The sequence below is a fragment of the Oxyura jamaicensis genome, chromosome 2 (assembly GCF_011077185.1).
Source record: "Oxyura jamaicensis isolate SHBP4307 breed ruddy duck chromosome 2, BPBGC_Ojam_1.0, whole genome shotgun sequence".
Taxonomy (NCBI): Eukaryota; Metazoa; Chordata; class Aves; order Anseriformes; family Anatidae; genus Oxyura; species Oxyura jamaicensis.
Window position 1 is genome coordinate 20036189 of NC_048894.1, and position 22646 is coordinate 20058834.

General features: G+C 35.8%; 1 protein-coding gene across 2 annotated transcripts in view; it reads right to left on the reverse strand.

Moving 5' to 3' along the window:
• Nucleotides 1-22646, reverse strand: part of PLXDC2 (plexin domain containing 2) — a 276657-nt gene that overhangs the window by 46258 nt on the left and 207753 nt on the right. For both annotated transcript variants that reach the window (XM_035319312.1, XM_035319311.1), the window contains 5 exons: nucleotides 21689-21811; nucleotides 18627-18745; nucleotides 14100-14199; nucleotides 4273-4368; nucleotides 3246-3327 (listed from right to left, as the gene is read on the reverse strand). In XM_035319312.1, coding sequence (XP_035175203.1) covers nucleotides 3246-3327; nucleotides 4273-4368; nucleotides 14100-14199; nucleotides 18627-18745; nucleotides 21689-21811 — 520 coding nt within the window. The remainder of the gene's footprint in view (nucleotides 1-3245; nucleotides 3328-4272; nucleotides 4369-14099; nucleotides 14200-18626; nucleotides 18746-21688; nucleotides 21812-22646) is intronic.

The following is a 22646-nucleotide window of genomic DNA, read 5'->3' on the forward strand; positions in this document are numbered from 1 at the left end:
GCTCACAGCTCAGATTTGAGCAGGTGGTTGGACTGGATGATCTCTAGCAGGTTCTTCCAATATGAATTATTTTACGATTCTATACACATTCCTGCATTTGCTTAAGCTCAGCTGACTATCACTCATCTTTACAGAAACAAATTAGACAGTATGACTGTTTATAAACTACTACAATTTCTGTGCAGATGCATGATCTTAGTTTGCTTTTTTGGATCTATACTTTATTATTATTATTTTAATTTTTTTAAAAAAATCATTATTATTATTATTAAAAAGGAATTAATTCCAGATCCTGCTTTTGCTGCTGGTCAAATGATGTCTGAACACCGCCTGCATGAAATTACAGTCTCAATACAGTTAGTAATGGTATAATTAAAACCAATAAAGCTGTTCAGTCTATCTGCTGCATATCATCAAAGGTACAACAGTGCTGCAGTGTGGAGATGACTGTTTTTGGGAAAAAGAGCAAGAGTGCTTCACAGTAGGTTCATCTTTGATTGCTGTGTGATCTTCACAGGGAAAAAAGAGCAAGACTTTTTTTCATGTGGACTTTAATTGAATAGAAATAGATGTGTTGAGACTTTATGTTTTTCAGGAGCAAATTGCATCTTGCCAATTATGAATGGGTAGCCACGAATTCATCTGAATACATGGAGGGAAACAGTGCAACTACATGCTTGGTATTGCATCCTGATAATGGTGAAGTATGAAACCCTTTCTGTTCTCCACAGTGAATTTGTGCCTCAGTGAACAAAACCATAATTCCAGAACTTGGGAAAATCAGTTCTTCAGAAACTACAGAATAAAACAAAGGATCTCAGGGTTTGCCAGATCTTCATAAGAGGTCTGAAGCTTATCATCTCTTCAAATTTTACTTGCTATAAATAAATTTATCTAAACTGAAATGAGAACACTGGCTACAAAGTAACAGACTCTTCTAAGTGCTACAACATTTATTAATAGAAGGAGAACCAAGCAACGCATGAAAGTAAGAAATTGGCTAAGGTAAACAAGATCTGTTCATGCTTGCTTGGAAAGGTTCTCTACAACTATCCTTATTCTTGAAGATGTTTGATATGTTTTTCAACTTCAGCTTCAATTTCACACAAAAGAGCTTTTTGCAAAACAGTGAGAACAAGAGTGACTAATCAAATTACTTATTGTGAGAGCTGAAGCTTAAAAAAAAACATAATAAAAGTGACCCCAAGTTCTTAATATCATATCTTGTTCATCATCTATTTTTCAGTTCTTCAACATGGTATCAAATCATTACACTATTTTAGAATGCTAATACCCTTTTTCCCCTTTCATTATGCATCCACTTTACACATAAGATTTCTGAACCTAGTCACTGGGGTTGAAAAACACAATGATACATAGCCATTATGATACTGCATTTTGTGTCAGAGAACCAGTGTTAAATAAATGTATGCTATGAAGATTCATTTCATGAAGATCAATGAAAGTCAGTAACTTTTTGTAAAGGCTACAGCTGCAGAATTTCCATTTTACTGTCTTTGCTCCAGCTTCTCCACAGTCTAAATCATTTGTACAACTGACTTGACTGTCCTTGTGAATCATAGAGTCATTTAGGTTGGAAAAGAGCTCTAAGATCATCATGTCTAACCATTAACCTAGGACTACCAAGTCTACCACTAACCTATACCACTAAACACCACATTACAGATCTTTTAAATACCGCAAGGGACGGTGATCCGACTATTTCCCTGGGAAGCCTGTTCCAATGCAGCACAACCCTTTCAGTAAAGAAATTTCTCCTAATACCCAACCAAAATCTCTCCTTGTGCAACTTGAGGCCATTTCCTCTTGTCCCATTGCCTGGGAGAAGAGATCAAACCCCACCTTGCTACAACCTCCTTTAAGGTAACCTCAGAGAATGATACGGTCTCCCCTGAGCCTCCTTTTCTCTAGGCCAAATAACCCCATCTGCCTCATCTGCTCCTCATGAGACTTGTCCTCTAGACCCTTCATGAGCTTCACTGCCCTTCTCTTGGCATGCTCAAGTACCTCAGTGTCCTTGTAGTGTGGGGCCCAAAGCTGAACACAGGTGTAATCGAGGTGTGGCCTCACCAGACCTGAGTACAGAGGAACAGTCACTCTCCTAGTCCTGCTGGCCACACTACTGATACTATCGAGGATGATGTTGGCTTTTTTTGCCCACCTGAGCACTCTGCTGGCTCATATTTAGCCAGTTATTGGCTCATATTTAGCCAGTATATATACTTCCAGGTCCTTTTCCACTGTGCAACTATCCAGCCACTCTTCCCCCAGCCTGGAGCGCTGCATAAGGTTATTGTGCCTCAAGTGAAGGACCCAGCACTTAGCCTTGTTGACCACATCCCACTGTTCCACCTACCCAGATCCTTCTGCAGAACCCTCCTACCTTCGGGCAGATAACTCGCACCTAACTTGGTGTCATTTACAAACTGAGGATTCACTTGATACCCTCATCCAGATCATTGATATAGATGTTGAAGAGAACTGTCTCCAGTACTGAGCCCTGAGGGACACCTCTAGTGACCAGCTTCCAACTGGATTTAACTCCATTTACCTCAATTTGTGCCTTTTTACCCCGTGAAGCATACACTTGACCAAGCCACGAACAGCCAGTTTATCCAGGAGAATGAGGTGGGAAACAGTGCCAAAAGCTTTACTAAAGTCTAGGTAGACCAAATCCACAGCCTTTCCCTCATCAAGTGGGTCACCTTGTCATAAAATTTGGCAGTGAGGAGAAATTTGGCTGAGGAGACCCAGTGTGACCACTAAGCATGATAAGTTAAAAGAGAAAAGGATCTGAGTCTCTGGATGTGTCAGTCTCCCTACTGTGAAGAGAACAAGCATGTATTTATAGTTACATTGCCATCCCATACCTCTTTGTGGTTAAATTATTTTTGATTAAACAATGGATACAGGTAGTCAACATGAATTTTATTGTGGAGTTCTTCAAAAGAATTTTAAAGTGGGGTTAAGGAAATAAGGAACAAGGACTTAACTTCTAAGACAACTGCTTTGACCTTTGTTGCTTAATTTATTTGCTGAAATGAAACGGGACAATGATGTGTGGCTAGTGATCACAAGTGAGATATATATCCATGTGAATGCATGTATATAAAACTTAACATCCCCTTGTACTGAGTAACTTATTGGAAATATTTTTGGATATCCTTTGATCACATCTGTATACCCATATCAAAAAAAAAAATAAAAAAAATATTTTTCTTTACCTTTGGAGTTTACTGCACCAGCTGCAGTTGAAGCCAATCTGGGCAGTGATACAAGGACCACAGCTGTTAAACTGGAGACAAGCTAGGAAGCAGATAAATAAACAAAAATTACTACATTAGTCTCACAAAAGGTATAAGAAAAGGATACATCTTCAGATGTATATTTTGGGAATGAGTAGGTTCTAAGATGATCAAAATAACACGCTAAACCCAACCTATTACAATGCAGTGCACAACCATATGCACAGGGGTACATTTTATTTGTAGGATTTCATTTATATTCCATTTGTAAATGTAACCTCATTTCTACAACAGCTCTTTCAGTTTCATTGCCTTTTTTTTTTTTTTTTTTTTAATATATCTTTCTGCATATCATTAAGTATTTCCTTAAATCTTTGTTCTCTGGCTCCAGAGTTCCTGGGTGTTGTTAACGTTCAGACCTACACAGATTGTAAGACTGCCAGGAGGAAAGTGTGCAAGGACTGTAACGACTATAACTGGATTAGAAAAAATGGAAAAAGGCTGTTTCATTTTTTTTTTATTTTTATTTTTTCACAATACTATATATAACTGGTGATTTAAACCCAGATATTTCTAAACAATGTAGTTTTACCTTGGACAAAAAAAAATAGATGAATTGCAAAATGTGTTTGGGGATGTTCCTTTGAGAAGGGATGCACAGTACACAGCAGTATTTGTGTTTGCCTTGCAAGCATGAAAAAATGTTAGTTTTTCTTGAGGAAACAAATATAAGCATTCTTCTGAAAAAAATGATTTGACACAGATTTCTTTCATAACATACTGTGAGCTATATGCCTATAAACTAACTTGTGATACATGAGGGTGTATTAGATAATGCATCATCCAGATGGGAATAAATTTGAGAGATGATAACTGAATCTGTCCATAACTCCAAGTTCACAGATAAAACAAAATACTTTAAATTGTGTGTGTGTTGTAAACGAGGTTGCCCAAAGATCTGGCTTCTACCCCCCCCCCCCCCTTTTTTTTTTTTCTTTTTACTTACTTGGAAGAGGTATCATTTCAACAGCTGACAGGTTGGTGATCTTTGACATCTGCAGTTCCACCCTGTGGTATTCATAAATTGTTCTTCTACGGACATCTACCAGGAAAAAAAATAATCATACTTTATTATTTTGTAGTCTGTAGAATGTGAAAAATAGTGGATGCAGTGATTGCTCACTGTGCCTTGGGTGTACTTGGCACCAATTTTCATCAAGGATAAGTTTTTAACTTTACATATTTTGGAGGAACATGCTAAAACTATAATTTTTTTTTTTTTTTTTTTTTTTTCCACTTGAGAAATCATCAGTGCTGACTAAATAGGTACCTATTCCTGGTAAAGTATTACAAAATTGCTGAGTGAGCTCTCAAGCATCTTATTTGTTCATTTAGGTAGAAATTCTGAGCATACTGTCAGGCATTTTAGGGTATATTTCAGATGCTTACTTTCCTAAGATATTTTTCAGCTTACATACTTAAGAGAAATGCTTTATATGCTCACTTTGTCAGTTGTAGTCAAGATGTGCAAACAAAACCAAATTCATTGTTTTATCAAATTTGTTAGCTACAAGTAGCTCATATCTAAATGCACCAAAACATTTTTTTCATATTATAAAATTAAAGAATACAAGTCTTCCTAAACAGGCATTGTAATACATAATGTTTACACAAGCTAACTGCACCCAAGTTTCTGAAAGCAGAAATTCAATACAGTCAATGCACTGTTCCTATGGGCTTTGAATACATAGAAAACTGTAGGACCTAAGAACAGGATAAGTGTGAAAAAAACACATAAACACTGGTTTCCAGATCACTATCCTATCATTTATTTTCAGTATTTCAGATTTTAAGTGTCTGGCTGTGATGCAGACTGGCAAACTAGCACATTTGTGAATTAAAATTGCACACTATTATTGCCTATCTAACAAAATAATAATGTTTTCCTGATGTCTTGGATTCAAAATAATTTGCCAATTATGTTCTTTTTGAAGGTCTACTAAACTTCAAGTGAAATCAATGCTAAATATAATCAGTGACCTCTGTGGTCACTGATTATGCCAGAGAGGAATAAGAGTTTATGTACAAAGGATTAACAGGTTACTCTGTTTAATCTGGTATGAGTCTATATGCAACAGAAGAAAAGGAAATAAAGACTGCCACAAACTCAGTCTTTGATGGTTTTTTGTGCTGCTAGGCTTGTATGCATAAGACACACCTTGCTGCTTGGTATAAAGGCTGTATTTCTGCAACTTGAATAATTCCCCAGCTGGTATGCAACTACATAGCACCAAAACATAAGTATTTTCACAGTCTCCTGGTAGGATGTTGCAGGCATTTTTCAGATGGAAAATGGAACCTCAACTAAAATCAGCCAAATAAGAAATATTAATTCTTAAGGGAAGAGAAAAAATGATGTAAGGTCCCAAGCCTAAGGTGCCTCTTGGCATAAGGGTACAAGGCTTTCTAGGAAAAGACAAATGGCCAACCTGTAAAAGTTTGAGAATACCCCTCACTGCATAAAACAAACAAACAAACAAACAAAAACTGCATGAAACATCAAACTACTGGTATCAGATGGAATAAGCAGGGAGAATCTCAGGGGATGGCAAAGCTGTGCTGAGGTTGGGTGAGATAACTCTCCTGAGCTGGCCAAGGTTGCTGCTTGGGAAGCAGTTTCTTTATCCTCCCTCACTGCATAAGCTCCCAGACACAGGTAGGTAGGATCTGGCTTGACAATCATATTTCTGCTTAGCTCCAAAGCAGGCCTATTGTCAAGCACTTCCTCCTGCCATTTATTTGAGGCTGACTCAAATTTGAGGCTTAGCCCTTTTTGAAGTGTACCTATAATTGAGTTAGAATGACCTACAAAGTTATTCTGACTGGATAAAGAATTCTGACTGGACAGATAATGGGATGTGCCAAACATTTCCCCTAAAAAATGGCTTGTACTTAGCTGTGTCCTTCAAGCCCACTGGAGAGAAAGGATTTTCAAGACAAAGTTAATCTTGTGCTGGGGTGGAGAAAATCTCTTGCCAGCAGTGAGAGGTCTGTGCTCCCAGGATGGTAAGACCTACATAAGCACCTGCCAAATCCGTGATCAGAAAATGTGTTTGAAATGAACTCCCGCCAGTGCTGAAGACTCTAATTTGTTTCCACAGAAATCTTTATTATTCTGTCTCTGCCTACCCCCCACCCCCCAAAAACAAAACAAAACAAAACAAAAAAAAACAACCAAACAAAAACAAGCAAATACATAAAATTGTGGGTGCCAGCACTTTAACCGAACTCTATTTCATCAGTAGTGGTACTCACTGGTGTGTTATAACCTTGCTTACTCTGAATCTTTCCTAGAAGATTCCCTGCAGGGTTTGCAAGACTTAAGTTTCTGGCTTCCCAAAAAAACTGAGGTCACAGACACTTTAATCTCATCTAGTGCATGGCAATGCTAAAAAACACTGCAGATAAAGAGAAGTATGTTAGCCCATGGATTATGAATGTCCACTTTGCTTAAGTATTCCCTAACTTTATTCTCTTCCACCAAGGGTACATATTCCTGGCTCCAGCCTTGTGCCCTGGTTTCTGGGACTTTGGATTCCTGAAAGCCAGTCTTACTGGTAAAGACGGAGGTAAAAAAGGCATGCAGGACCTTTCATTTTATCAGTATATTTTGTGCTCTGATGGAAAATAATGCACAGTTTTGGTAAGATTACTGGAGGGTTTGTTAAAATAAAAAGTTAGGTTGCAACTAATGTGTTTTCATTTTTTTTTTCTTCATGCACAATAAAAAGCTAGCTGAAAGCTAGTTGAAAGACAAGAGGGAAAAACACAAAGGAGAGAACTGCAGTGACCTTTAAGGAAAGGGAGGACTAGGGGAAGAGAGATAGTCGTGAAATTAAAGAGAGATCTTGTGAGTCACAAAAGGAAAGCAAAGGACACCATAGGTGACCTAAAGAAAGACAAGGAAGGAAATTCCATAGATGGCTGAGAAAAGATGAGAAATTAAAGGGAACAGGGAAGAAAAGGTGGTGGCAGTGGGACAGGGCCAAGGTTCCTGATGCAGTGAAGATGCTGAAGAAAAGGGAGAAGACAAGGCTTGCTGACAGAATAAGTAAAGCTGCTATCCCTTCACTATTCATGGTCTTGTCTAACTGGAAAATGTCCATTAAATCTTCTTAATGTCTTATAAAAAGGAAAAATATTTATAAAAGGAAAAATAATTAATGTACAAGTGTTTTCAGGAAAAGAAATAAGGTGGTCCTTATAATTTATCAGACAAATCAGAAGCAGAAGGCCAGAACCTGTCTCACTTTCCTTGAATTATCTGGAAGAAGCTGAAACTTTTATCTGAAACTGATGGATCTAATTTTCCATTTTGCTGCTATATAAATCTCAGAATTTAGGCCTCTTCTTGCTAACCTTGGTTTCAGGCAAAAATCCTCTTCCCTTCACACATTACCATTTATTCTAAAGCACTTCCAGACTATGCAAAAGCATACGCATCTATATATGAGTTATGTGTATGTTCATATATATATATAAAGCATATTGCCAAATCTGCATCTATATTTTATCGCAAAATTATATCATATTATCATACTGGCTTGAAAAGGATAATTTGTATATATAAGCAACAGTACATAAAAATGCAAACATAGAAAATAGGCAGAAAGCCACTTGTCAAAAATCTTCTAAATCCATACTCTAACTCTTAAAATATAAGGCAACAAAATTTAGGTATCTATATTCTTTCAGGGACAGATAAAAAGGGTGTTACTGTAGAGCCTTTCTATATAGAAGCATATTAATAAAAACAGGCATGAAATTCTCAATGTTCTCAATTTCAGAAAGTTCAGAAATTTCATGTTGCTTTTGATTCTTCAAGATCACTCTTTTCAGTCCTGATTAAAGTGCATTTTTGAAATGAAATGGCTGATCAAAAACATATTTTTTCCCTTTTCCTCAGAATGAATTCGGTTTGTCTGGCTTTAGAATTTTGATTTCAGAGTTATTTTTTTAAATGTTGTTAATATTTTGGGTGGCATGTCTGAAAAAAAATGTAATAAAACAGTGTAAATCTTCCAAGTTTACTTAAAAAAAAAATCAGCTATATGCTGAACTATTATACTGAGACTATATATTGACTATTATACTGAAATTTAGAATGTTGAGCATACAAAGTGCACTAAAGATGGAAAGATGGTCAGAAGAGCTTTTGAAAAGCAAGTCTTTGCAGACCTTTATACGTAATCCAACAACTGTAAAGGTAAATACAAGACATGCTTTACTAGCAGTTCCGCCTGCAACTGCTCATATATTCGTGAACATAAAGATATAAAAATTGAAAAAAATATATATTATCACATTGAAAAATTAAAAATATTTTTGGACTTTTTTTCTCCTGCCCATGATGAAACCACAGGACCAATGGAAAACAAATAAATGAAACTTATTTAATTCAGCAGAAAGAAATCACTACATAGCTCACTATACCACCCTGTGCTTTAAACAACAGAATTACCGATTAAGTTTAATTTTATAATTAATAGAAAAGCTTAAAGTGTCTTTATGTTTAGCAAAATCTAGCATACCATAACTACACATTCTACTGAGCAGTGGTGACCTAGGTTGCAAAATTATAATTGCAAATGCCTATTGTTTAAATTTCCAAAGATAACCCTTGTGACAGGAAGTGAATTAAGCTAAATAAAGAATTTTGCACATAAGTCTTTTACTTTCACGACATGAAGTCGTGTCGATAATGACAGAATGTCTATTCCTTTTTATTTTGCAGACAGGAAAGAATGGAAATGTGAAAAACTCCATAATAGTTGAAGACCTTCTTGATTAAGGTCTGTAATGATTAGTGCTCTAACATTGAGCAACTTACTATGTCTCAAAAGAAAGCACTCTAGTAAGGAGACTTTCAGCAGGCTGAACAATGGAAAAAACACATGGATAATGTTTATTACCTCAGTTTACCTAGAAAGACGTTCTTCATTTTTGTGCAAAGAAAAAGCTCTCACTTTCATTATCATGAAACTACAAATGTAATTTCCTTTGAAGTAAAAAGGATTTTTCTGTTATGTCTGTGACAGACTTCTGGACACTTACACTGGTTCAAATTAATTCCAAACCCTTTGGAAACATATTTATTGATGGCTATCCAAGATGATTTATCATCCTTTGTTCTCCATCCATTCTCCATACCATTCTAAGGCATTTTGAAGTTTTAAAGTAAGTTCAAGATACATTTCTGGAACGAAATACAAACTTTGTTCCACAACCTGCCAAAACAAAAACTTGTCTCTTACAAATTTGAGCTTTTCATCTCACTTTATTCCAACAATAGCCTCAAAGCACCACAATAAATACTGTTATTCTTTCCCGTAGTTCCTTATTGAAATTATTAACCCCCGTCCTCCCAGCACTCTCAGATCTCTATTTCTGTGACTTCTATCAAGGAGGCAAGATATCACTTTCCTTCTTCTCAACAATGACCCCATCATATGAACCCTTATAATTTCATAAAATTATGTAGCTCCATTTGAGAATGAGTTTGAATCTTGTCTTTATTACTCTTTTTAGGATTATTTTTTTAAATAGGGATTTATCCATCTAAAATTTTGAAATGGCTTTTAATTTTCAAATCATCGCTATGCTCTTTTGCCTGACATCTTTTTTTTTTTTTTTTTTTTTTCAGTTTTTAGAAATGTCTTTTTGTATAAATTATTCTTACTCCTTTCATACCTAGATGTGTTTATGGAGCTGAATCATGTTGGTAAGTATTTCAGAAAAACTCGTCCCACTGTCCCTTTCTCTCCATTTCCATTGTAATTATAAACATCTTCTTGAAACCTCCTAGTATCACACACATTTATCTCATCAGATGTGTAATTTATTGCCATCATGTGATTAACTAGTACGCCTAGATTTTTTTCCCTTTTATGCCATTTCAGATATAACCATATTTTTCCCCTATAGCAGGAATTGTGATAATAAGCTCTCACTCGTTTTTCCTATCAACTTTTATTCTGTTTCTATTCCAAAATCAGATTTTTTGCTTTCAAAACATTGATGTCAATGATCACATTCCTGATATGTCACAACTGCTTGTTGCAAAACTTACTACATACTTCTACTTGTTACCATTATTAAGAAAAATATTGAATCACTTCAGATCCAAGACATAGTGAAAGAAACTCTCCAAGCAACCTTAATCTTCCTGTCTTTCAAGTAACAAAAACAGAGTCATGATATTAGTGCCAATAATACTCATTTTATACAATTCTACCTGATCTAATATACATCTATTCTGATATATAACTCAGTCTAAGGTATTCTAGGTTTTCTTTGGTTGTCAGTTGTGAGCAACAAGCACATCCAAAGGTCAACTGAACACAGTGATCTTAGACACGTGCCTTAGGATAGGCTAAACTGACATTTGGAAGTATTTCTCCCTAGTGTCTTGAAAGGGAAAAATACTTACCTCGCAACTGGCTTTCACTTGTCTAAAAGTAAGTGGATTTAGTCTTATACTGCTAAGTCAGAGTAGTGGTTTCATTTTCTAGTAGGGATTCTAATAGTCAGAGTAGTAGCAATATATTCTAACAAGAAATATTATCCAGGTAATCAATTGAAAGGATGCTTTTGTTCAAATACACTTGTGTTGCATTTGATGCATCTTTCCTTTTCAAATGTAAGACACATACAAAAGTAGCTCACAAAACTCAAACACGCAGAAACAGTTTTTTGTTCCCCCCCCCCCCCCAACTACGAATAAATATAAAAGGGAAATTGAATTCCACTTGATGGAAAAGTTGTTAAAGTGTTAAGCAAGAACTAATAGATATACTATCTTTTCCTTCCTTTGGGAGACACAAACAACAGTTTGTAGCCTTCCATTGTCTTAAAGAGTTAACTAAAAGTAAAACAGTTCTATCAGATCAGTTTTTCAGTAACAGATTACTGCCATCATTGACTCAACACCTCTGAAAAACAGGAATGGAAGAACATGTATATTTAAAGAGCATGTGACACTGGCTGTCCATGGGCCAACATTATTTGGTATTCTGTCAGGGTGCTATTATGTTGCCTGTACCTACTAATATAAACTTGTTTCACTGAAACCACAATTTGGCTTCAGGAAAATCTACTGAAAACCAATGGTTCTCTTGATTAATACTAGCTGTAATACATTTTTGCTGTAATGTAATGTATTTTTGTTGTAAACTAGCAAAATAATCACAGATTACCACCATTCACAGAACGAGTTGTTGAGCAACAGAGTGTATTACAGTAATGTGGGAATAATGCTATTAAAACAGTTCTTGTAGAGGCATGTTTTAGATTCTTTACCCATGTTCTGCTTTTCTCATCTGGCACTTCTTAATGTAACTTAATAATAATAAAAAAAAAAGTAAGATGAAGCACTACACAGATTTTCTGGTAATTAGAGTCACTTCACTTAACAGATAGTGTAATGTGACAAGAAGGTTGACAGAAATACTAAAACCAGAAGACAGGTAAATAACTACATATTCATCAAATGCAACATTATGTACTAGTAGTAAAACAAAGTGCATATCAGAAATATTTTTACAGAAAGAAATATTCAAACTAGAATAAATATTTGCATATATCATAAATTTTACAAAATATGTAAACCTAAGAAAAGTCCTTTTAGTGTTGTTTAACGATGGAGTTCTGCTAACAAACAGTCTGTTTGCTACTTACATGCCTTGCACTGAATTTCTGTGTGACTATTCCCACAAACCATTCCCACAAATCAAATCAATTTTTACCTGAATTCACCTGAGGAGCTTTTATAAGCTGAAAATTCACAGAAATATTCAGATTGTTCACTTATGAATATCACACAAATGGATAAAAGCAGTTGCCTAGTATCATTTTTTCCTAAGTACTCAAAAGCAATCTATGCAGCCTTAGGCAGATCACTTCTTACATACTTTTGAACCAAATTTTTTCTAAGATCTGATCTGTTCAGTGAATTCCGGACACGCCAACCTTCTTCACACTACAGTGAGTTCACAACATGCAACAGATGGTACTGAAACTTTCCATTTTCCTCAGAGCAGGGTAATCTCATGTCATTACTTATGCCTCCCAATATCAAAGACAGTTTAAATCTGATGTAGAGGGGGTAGGATGAATTGAGAGAGACAAAGGTACTTGCAACTTCAGTATCAACCCCATCTGTAGGCTGTCTTAAAGATGATCTGCGTCAACCTCATCTATGCTACACCTCTATCAAGGTTCTCTTTAGGAGAACATGCCTGTACTCGGCCCTTGGAAGCTGGTTCAAATTCAGCTCCATTCATTTGCACCCTGCTGTTAGGGAATCATCAAAAATTGTACCTAGCAAATTCACTCAAATCACAGACTGGCCAAGGTTGGAAGGGACCTCTGAAGATCATCCAGTCCAACCCCTCCTGCCAAGCAGGATCACCTAAAGCACCTTGCGCAGGATGGCATCCTGGTGGGTTTTGAATATCTCCAGAGAAGAAGACTCCACAACCTCTCTGGGCAACCTGTTCCAGTACTCTGTCACCCTCAGAGTAAAGAAGTGCCCTCTCATATTCAGGCAGAATTTCCTGTGCTTCAGTTTGTGCCCATTGCCTTTCGTCCTGTCACTGGGCACAACTGAAAAGTGGTTGGCTCCCTCGACACCCTCCCCTCAGACATTTATATAGATTTATGAGGTCTCCCCTCAGCCTTCTCTTTTCCAGGCTAAACAGGCCTAGTTCTCTCAGCCTGTCCTCACATGACAGGTGCTTCAGTCCTCTACCATCTTAGTGATCCTTCTCGGAACTTGCTCCAGTAGACACATGGTCAGCCTGCTGTCCACTAGGACTCCCAGGTCTCTCTCTGCAGAGCTGCTCTCCAGCAGGCCAGCCCCCACCCTGTAGTGGTGCTTGGGATTATTCCTCCCTAGGTCCAGGACCCTGCACTTGCCCTTGTTGAACTTCATGAGGTTCCTCTCAGACCATCTCTCCAGCCTGCCAAGGTCCCTCTAAATGGTAGCACAGCCCTCTGGTGTATCAGCCACTCCTCTGAGCTTTGTGTCATCAACAGACTTGCTGAGTGAACACTCTGTTCCATTGTCCAGGTCGTTGATGAATAAGTTGAACAATACTGAACCCAGTACTGACTCTTGGGGGACAGCACTAGCTAGCTACAGGCGTCCAAATGTGCTAATGAAAACAGCACACCTGGAAAGTAAACATACTCTCTGATGGCTACAAAATCTCAAATGGTTCTGGACACAGCACATTAAAAGAAAGCATTAAGGAAATCATACTTGATTTACTTAATTAAATATTACCTTCAATTACTGTTGCCAAAATTATGTGAGTCCAAGATGGCATTTAATAACAACATTTCCTCTTTTTTCATCTCACTAAAATATATGAATTTGATGTTCAGAATTTAAAGCATGAAGAACATCTGGCCTGGATATGCTTTTCATTTTCATTTGGATACAGATAATTTTTCTGAGCAAATTGCTTCTTCCCTACTATGAATAAAGAGACATATTGTGGATACAGTATCTTATAGAATAACTCTGAAAGTTGACACTTAAATTTTACTTTATTTTTCTGGTTATTTAGTTTTATTTACTTAGTACATCAGCTCAAAAGAAACAATGACAGAGAAAACCACACTGGGAATTATCAAGCAAATAAAATTACAGTTAAATTAACAAGCTGAAATTAGCTAAGTGATTTGTTGTGCAGCTAATCATCCTTAATGAAATCAGCTTATACTTGTTTCTCAGCCTCCAAACCATTAGCACTACTACACACTACTTACTGGGAATTTGCTGGATCCTGTGCACAACCACAAATGCATCTGAGAGTCCCACTTTCACTGGGTGGTTGGTTGAACTTATCTGTGTCACAGCAACAGGAATCTGGAAGACAAAACAGAAGGATGTGGCTGAACTACTGAACTCAAAAATTACAGCTTTGGTAGAATGAACTTTTAGCCAGTGTAACTTTAAAGTCCTAAATAAGTATGTAATACAATACACTATTATATGAGTAAGGACTTATTAAAGATTGAAATTAATGTTTTTAATTTTTATTTTATCCCAGTCTGCTTTGCATCTTATATAACAGCATTTACTTCAAAGCTCAGAGGTGGAACAACTGATAGTGATGACACAGAGAAGGGCCAGAAATTTTCAGTAATTTATTCCTCCCAGCTGAAGATGTGGAGGACATGGAGGAGGAGGCAGTACTTGTCTACCATTAAACACACAAACTGAAAGTTCAGCTTGGGATGAGCACTTAAAAACTTGTCTCAGGTAACTAGAACTGAAAACTGTTTTACAACCTATTTGAAGGTAATTTTGGCCTGATGAAAATCATATTTAACGTGTCTTGGGAAATTTCTTTGTCACAGAAATTTTAGAAAATGCCAGATACTTGTCAGTGTTTGGAGAAATAATATATATATATATTATTTGCAGAAATAATACATATGTATATATATAATATATATATAAAATGAAGTAAGGACTTAGATACCTATAGACCAGTCTAGCATTGCAGAACAGAAACACTGATGCCAGGCAATATAGTTTTATGAAAATAGGTGTCACCAAATTTGATTTCATTCTTTGGGGATGACTGCAGGTCTGGCTGATCGCTGTATAGTTGTAATAGCTATATAATTTTGTAAGGTGTTTTACATAGTGACAAGTAACATTTATACAATATTAATGTAGTTAACTAGACTGATCACAAACAGCAGCCATCACTGAAGTATCAGCTCAGATTGACAGCATGTCTTTACAGTATATTATGCTTCTCTTGGCATCAGACAGTATCCAAGAGTTTTATTAAAGACTGAGAAGGAAACATACATTTACTGCTTAGCAGTTCTGCGGGTGACACTGGTGGAGTAAAAATAATGAAATGCGTGGATCAAGTAGCCAAGTTAGACCTTGTAAAAATTGAGAAGTTATAACTTGGAGAACAGAATGCAAGGTAGAGGTCATAACAAATAATTTAAATCTCTTGCAGTTCTCAATTGCTATTAACAGAGTTGAAGAACTTGATTTTCTCAAAAAGAAAATGGAAAGCTTACTTGATTATTATAAACAATTACAGCCATGGGGAGAAATAACTAAAGAGATTTTTCTTTTAGCACAGAAAGATGTAACCAGAAACTGGAAGCTGCACACAGATACCTTCAAAGTAGAGTAAGGTGCATGTGTCTATGACTGAACGATTTTAACCACTGGAATAAACTACCAAGGGAAATTATGATTCTCTGTCCACTGTCCTCAAAATAAAAGACTGACTGCACTCAGTAACAAATCTATAAACTTTCTCCAGCATGAAAGTATAAACAAAATAAGAGAATTTTTCACAGTCTCAGGATACTGTAGAAAAAAATGTTTATATTAACAATTAGAGAAACTGTCATGAAAGATTTTCAGAAGGAGGATATTCCTGTTACAGCTATTGAAAATCAAGTCAGAAAAAACATTGATGAGAAGAATGCAATGACTATTTGTCTTTGAAGTTAGTAAGAAACACAGCAGATGAAGAAAGGAATCAGTTTTACAGGCACAAAATGTAGTTGGAATTCGTGTTCAAGTAGGTGTGTAACCAATAAAGTGTGCTGGCAAAATGGCAATAACTTTAAAAAGAAGTTCAAAATTTGGATATGTGTGGATATGCAGGAAAGTGTTTGTGCAAGATAAGGAGGTCTCATAAGTTAATACAGCCAACTCTTCAAACTGAGATACGGACTGTGTCAAACAAGTAGTCATACAGAAGAAATATACAAAGTTGAAGGTAATCCATAACCCAAGAAAAAAAACTTGAAAAGCTACAGCATAATTAAATCTGCATTTGAAAATACATATGCTTGTTTTGATAGTGTGGGGAAATAAGCTATTGTACAGAACAAAATACTTCAATCTATCAGGAATTAGTGTAGTGAGTGGCAGTTGGTAAGTGAAATCTTTTGAACAAGATGTCAGGATAAAATGAGCTTTTACCATATGATGCCCTATTAGGAAACACACCCTTTTGGCAGAAGGCTTATAGTAGTTGACAAAAATATTTATTGAAAACTACAGCAATACACAGGCAGCAAGCGGATAGCTAGTGTTCTGAATTCCTCATATGAATGACAAGATATGTCATGACAGGATGACATGTTAAATACTTGAACAAGGAGTTTTATGGCATTACGTTTGGAGGATGGATTTTAGCTAGAATAATTCCAAAATGTGTTAGTTCTACCACGGACAATCTGAACTCTTGTACTGTACAAGCCCCTAGCTTCCCAAATCTATGCTAGCAACAGGGCCATTGACATACATACTTCTGATTATATACTTCAGGACTAGGGAGGAAAATACTTAGAATTCATGCTGAATTGCATTATTTGCTAGGAACAGTAATCTAGATAATATTTTCCAATAGAAAGCTCTAAAATTTTATTATTTTCCACTTCCTCTGTGACTAGTAATAATTTTACTCATCAAAAAAGATTAAATAAACAACCTCTGACCTTATTCTGAGTATGGCAAACAGGGTGCAATTACTGTACCCGAGTCAAAGATAAGGGCCAGAGTATTCTGCAAAATAATTAGAAATGCAATACTACTTATAAGGTGTTTTCATTGACAGTTTCCTCAACAGATATTAACTAAAGACCAAACTGCATGAAACTTAATCTGGGATTTTAAATTGCATAAACAGATCACCTCACAAAATAAAGATCCTACTTCCATGTTAATATTTTTGATGATAATAACAGACAAAAGAAATGCCAAGAATATATAATGCAGGTAGAATATTCATGCAGACTATGGAATATTTTAGTTTTCAGGAAACAAACAGCTTTCAGAAACTCTGAAAATGGAGTATTTTCTATCACACATAGGAGGAACATCAGTGCCATAGTTAATCAGGTGCATTCACTTCTGCCTCCTCTTACAGAGAGAGAGAATCACAGAATCATATATTTCCCTTTCCAAAGGTTTCAAGAACAGGAGATAAAAATCCTTTGTGCACAGTCATTTGATAATGTACAGGCAACATTGTATTAACCAGGAAAAGGTTTGTCTGAAGCTGGAATCAAAATTTTAATAAAGTGCATTTCCATAGATTAAGACTACTAGCCTGTACATAACATTCAGAAACAATCTTACAGCCAGAGAAGACCTTGCATCAGCGCATCTTTTATAAGATAAGGGAAGCCAGATACATGGGCATACTGGAAGTTTCTTGTGTCTACAGAAATAATACAGTAAGAGTATTCTCCAGCAATCCTGTTTTCAAGGTGAAAAGACATTTATCTTAAGGTATGAGTGTTGCTAGTAGAATAACCCAAACCCTCACTAGTTTTTTAATGAAAGGCAGAGTATTACTGCTTCATTCAGGTGTATGGCTTTGACACAGGCATGAAAATTGAGCCTGAAGGCACACAAATCCATGTGTGGTAGATAGACAAGAAAACCGAGATTTCCGCAAGTCTGGAAAATGTCAAGGATAAAACATATCACTGATAACAATTATTTATATAAGGAGAATAACAAACATTCAAGAGAAAGTCATGCTCTCCAGGCCAAACTGAGATTAAAATAAGCAGAAAATGAAAGAAAGCGTTTATTGTCCCTGTGGACTTGAGTTTATCTACCTTTTGATGCTCATTTGCATGAAATTGACCTGGAGGTATAGCCTCAGCAGTTGTCTAGCAACAAGAAAAAAGGTTCATCTAAAGTAAAATAAACATCTAAAGTGAAAAAAACAACTGAAATTCTGAAAGACGGAAAATGCACAGGGTCCCAATAGAGACAGCAATATATTGATGCTATGAAGACCAGCCAAATTACCTCAATCTAACCATTAGAGATACAGACATTCATTTTTTATTTAATATATGGACTTTGAAATACTTCAGTTGCCAAGAAATGGAAGATGCAGAAGCAAGGTAACCTTTAATATTAACCATTGATGCTAGAGTCTTTATAAATAGGCTCAAATTAGATAAACTAACTGAGCAAATTGCCCTACCTTTCAAAGTCAAAGAGAATTTACTAAACAATCAAGAATTTACTAAACAATCAACACTTACAACCAACCAAAAAAGGCCAGCTGAAATCTAGCAGTACATATCTGAGACACGTTGATGGTTTTCAAGTCCAGGACATGAACATCACTTTCACAATAAAAAGTTATTTTCTTATAAGCAATCTGTGAAAATGGTCTTATACAGCTGAACTTTCAAAATATCTGCCAAAAATGGAGGGAAATTCCTAACAAGTATAAAGTGATTTGTCTACTTAAATGATAACTTTCAGACTCAACTTACTTCTTTGTAGCCGAAAATGATACGCCCATCATTGAGAAGGGTGGCCTGAAAAGTGAAACTGCCCAGGTTGTAATTATCCTGCAGATGGACATGGTCCCACTGGACAACTAGTGCTGTGCCTGTGAACCCCAGAGTGGGGGTAGAGAGGCAAAGGGAAGAAAAAATGTGAGAAAAATATTAACTGACTGTAGGAAAATTACTTAACTGCAGTTACTTGAAATAAAAACAGTGAGTTGTCTCTTTCAGCAACTTTCAGCCCAGCATCTTGAAGTGCTAAAGACATTACACAAACATGTTGCTGTTGAAATCTTCTTAAAGGTAGACATCAGTGCCACAGATAACTACCTCAACTACTCAGACAAAAATCTGCTAAAGCAAGAGGGGTCAGGTAACTTGTCTGGAGTTGCACGTAGTCAACGACCACTAAAGGTAGAATCCGGCATTCACAAGTGTGCTGCTGCAACCACTGCTCTGCAGTGGCTTTTCTTACACTATATATAAATATATATATACACACATATATACAACCTGATGGCTTTGAAAGGTGAAGTGTTAATAGCTTTGCCTGTCTTGTGAAAGTTATTATTTGAGGAATTCAGATTCTTCCATTAACTACACATTAATATAAATAGCATGATTTTTTTTTCTGCATGGTACAAGCCCTCACTGAGGTTCTGCAAGTTGAAAAAATATTAGATGCTCACAATAAATATAGTTTAAATTAAAACCACTAAGAATTCATAGATGGGGTAAATATTGAGTCTGCTGTGCAGAGATTCAGTTGCAAGAGACTTGTTAATATTCATGGGAGTTCTCTGGCTGAATATCCACTTATTGCACTAAAAATGTACCCCAAGTGACTTGCATACCCTATGAGCAAGTTTTACAGATGTTGAGGATTACAGACACATTCAGACAGTTTGGCTGAAAGACACTTATCACCAAAACTGTGTTTACTGAAAATGTCTTTTTTGTCTCCAGGACTATATCCCTTCCCCAACGTACTTCTTTCTTTGGCATTAATGGGAGTTATGTGCTTTGATTCACAACACTTTAATTTCATTTCTTGCAGGAGTGTTCATGGTGTGTCAGTATGCTTTTAGCTCAATGCATTTTTGATATATCCTTGAAATATCTTTTGTCACATATATTCAGTCATTCTTAATAGAGTATCTTGTCAGGGGATGTCACAGAACTCTAAGCATGAAAATTTTTGTTGCATACTGCAGTAAGTCTGTTGCATCATTGGACCACATGTCTTTCATAAGTACAGTATATGCTCATTAATTTTGCACACGGTGCATTTTTCCTTTTTTGACTACATTTATTAACTGTTTTCTGAACATTTAGTTGATTATATTAAATTTCATTTTAAAGAAATTTAAAAAGACTTTTACAATTATTGTAGCAAAAATAACCAGAAACTACTATAGTCAGTCCCTAAATGCATCTCAGAATCCCAAACTAGAGTTGATGTCAGCTACTTCCAAAACACTACCTCCTCATTCCCAGGGCTCTTTGTGTAGGTTTGAGTGGAGGTTCCTTGCAATTAGCTCCGTGAATAAGACTTGAACAGGTCACCACACTATGTGCTTGCCCACTACAGATGCAGCTCTAAACTTGCTGGGGGATAAGACAGGGATGAAAAAGAAATAAGGAGCTAAGGATACAATTCATTCAATTGCTTTTTGTTTGGGGTAAGGTAGCAAATTCTTTGTCCTAAAGTACACGAGGTCCAATCATCATGCCTTATGAAGAGGGATGCAAAAATCTCTCCCCCCACCCCCCCAATAAAAAAAAATAAATATATATATTCAACTTTGTCATGAAAGTGGTGCAAAACCTGATATGAAAGAGTGGAAGTCAAGAATACAATGAAAATTAACAGTGACTTTCCTAGAGCACTCAGATACTTTCAGTAAAGATGACAAATCTCAGGCCATAATGTCAGGAAATATATTAAATGAAAATAACCATTTTTTTTCTGTTTGAAAATTCCCTATGTGAGCAGGAGGATTTTCTCATGTAACTCTACTTTATTGAATTCTTAACAAACGAATGCTGCGAATAATGACTAGATGGTAAGGAAAAGTTATGACTGGGTGCAAAAGTTATAAGATATATTTTGATCACTGATCTGAAACATAAAAAATTACATACCTGGTTGGAGATATGATGGAGATATTATTGGACATGATCATTATTTTTGCTTAAATTCACTGTGTATGAGAATTCAAAGGATGGCACAGGCTTATCAAGGAAGTTTAAAACAATCATAGATTTCAGGATTCTAAATTTCATGATTTCTAAATTTTAAATTCAAAATACACAGTCACTGCCATTGTATTCAATCACTAAAGAGACTTTTGCAATTACTGTAGCAAATTATTGAAATTATTGTCTCTTACCTGAGGTAATGCAGCAGATGATATTTAATCACATCACTTACGTTTTCAAAATATTGATTATAACTGAGTTTATGAAACAAATTCCCACAGATTTAAGGCCTTTGAAATATTTTATGGAGCTTCAAGTACAACACTTTTTTTTTTTTTTTTTTTTTTTTTTTTAATGTGGGACTGTTGAGAACTCCTGGCATAGATGAGCACATTGGATTCCAGTCCTAGGACTCCATGCTTAGTTACTGACGGGTTTATTAACTTTACACCTATCCTACTCCTGTGTATTCTTGGTACTGCATTTCATGAAGGACATGTAAATCCATTTTAGCCAGTTGGTGGACAGTATATATATGTTTTCAAGTTCAAAAGAACTTGCACTTTTATAGAAGATAGATTTGTTCTTTTAAAATTAGTAAAATAAATCCTTAGTTTGAGTTTATGTACTTTAACATATAGAAGGGATCTACTCAATTAGGAAAAAGCATTCATGACCCTTTAACCGTGTTCTAAATTAAGAAAGGTTTATGGATATCTAGGAACATTCTTTATACAGTTTGTGAGTTTTAAAAAAATCAACTTTTCTTTCAAAAATAATTATTTAGGAAAATATGAAGAACCAAGGGACACAAATGTATTTATTTATGAAGGACTACTACATACCATTATCAAAGTATCTGACTGTTGAATTTCTTGACACACTGGGGTCAAAATTTGCCATTAAGGGTGCAATATATTGTGTAGCTGTTAACATTCGATGCACAACTTCTCCAGTATATATGAAACCTACAATAAAGAAAAAACATTGAGACCATTTCAGTAACTTCTGAAAAGATTTAATAGAACAGCAGGTTTAACTAGGCATTGCCAGAGCAGTAAAGGGTCATCTGAGAGAAATTAATCCCACCACCAGTTTTATAGTGAGGTAGAACTGCAGGAAGATATCTGTGAGGTCTGCCAGAAGAACAAAATCCAAGATGAACAATGGAACAATTAGTTCAAGAAGCCAGTTTTCATACAGAGAGAAAAACAGACTGAAGGAAGAACAATTCTAGTTATGGACAAAATGCAGATATATGGCATTATCAAAATGAACCATTTAACAACATGCATATTCCAGTGTTTTCCATCCTTTCCATCAACCTTTTTGCCATTCATTTATATATTGCAAATCATTAATTCTTCAGGAATTAGGCTAACCCTTTTTAATATTTGTAGATGCACAGATTAAGATACCGTTTCATACAACAAGAGGTGACAGCCTTTAAAAAAAAAATCAGAGGAAGAGTGGAAAACGTAGGTGTTTTTTTTTTTTTTTTTTTTTTTTTTCCCTCATTATTATAAAGGCAAGCCACTATTCTGGTACATTCTTTGCAGTGTCATATCTCATTAGCTTATCCTATTTACCCACAAATCCACAATAGTCTTCAGGTTAATAGTGTGTCATGTGCTGCTTCCATCAGCAGTGCTCACTCAAAAGCTCTTACTAGTTTGGCACAAGAGTTCTTTGAAGAACAGTCACCTGCATATCTTAATGGCAGGAAAACCCTGCCATTTTATACAATTTGTGGTCTACAAATAAACCTGCATTGCTTAGGCTTGCCAACTCCAACTAACTAGA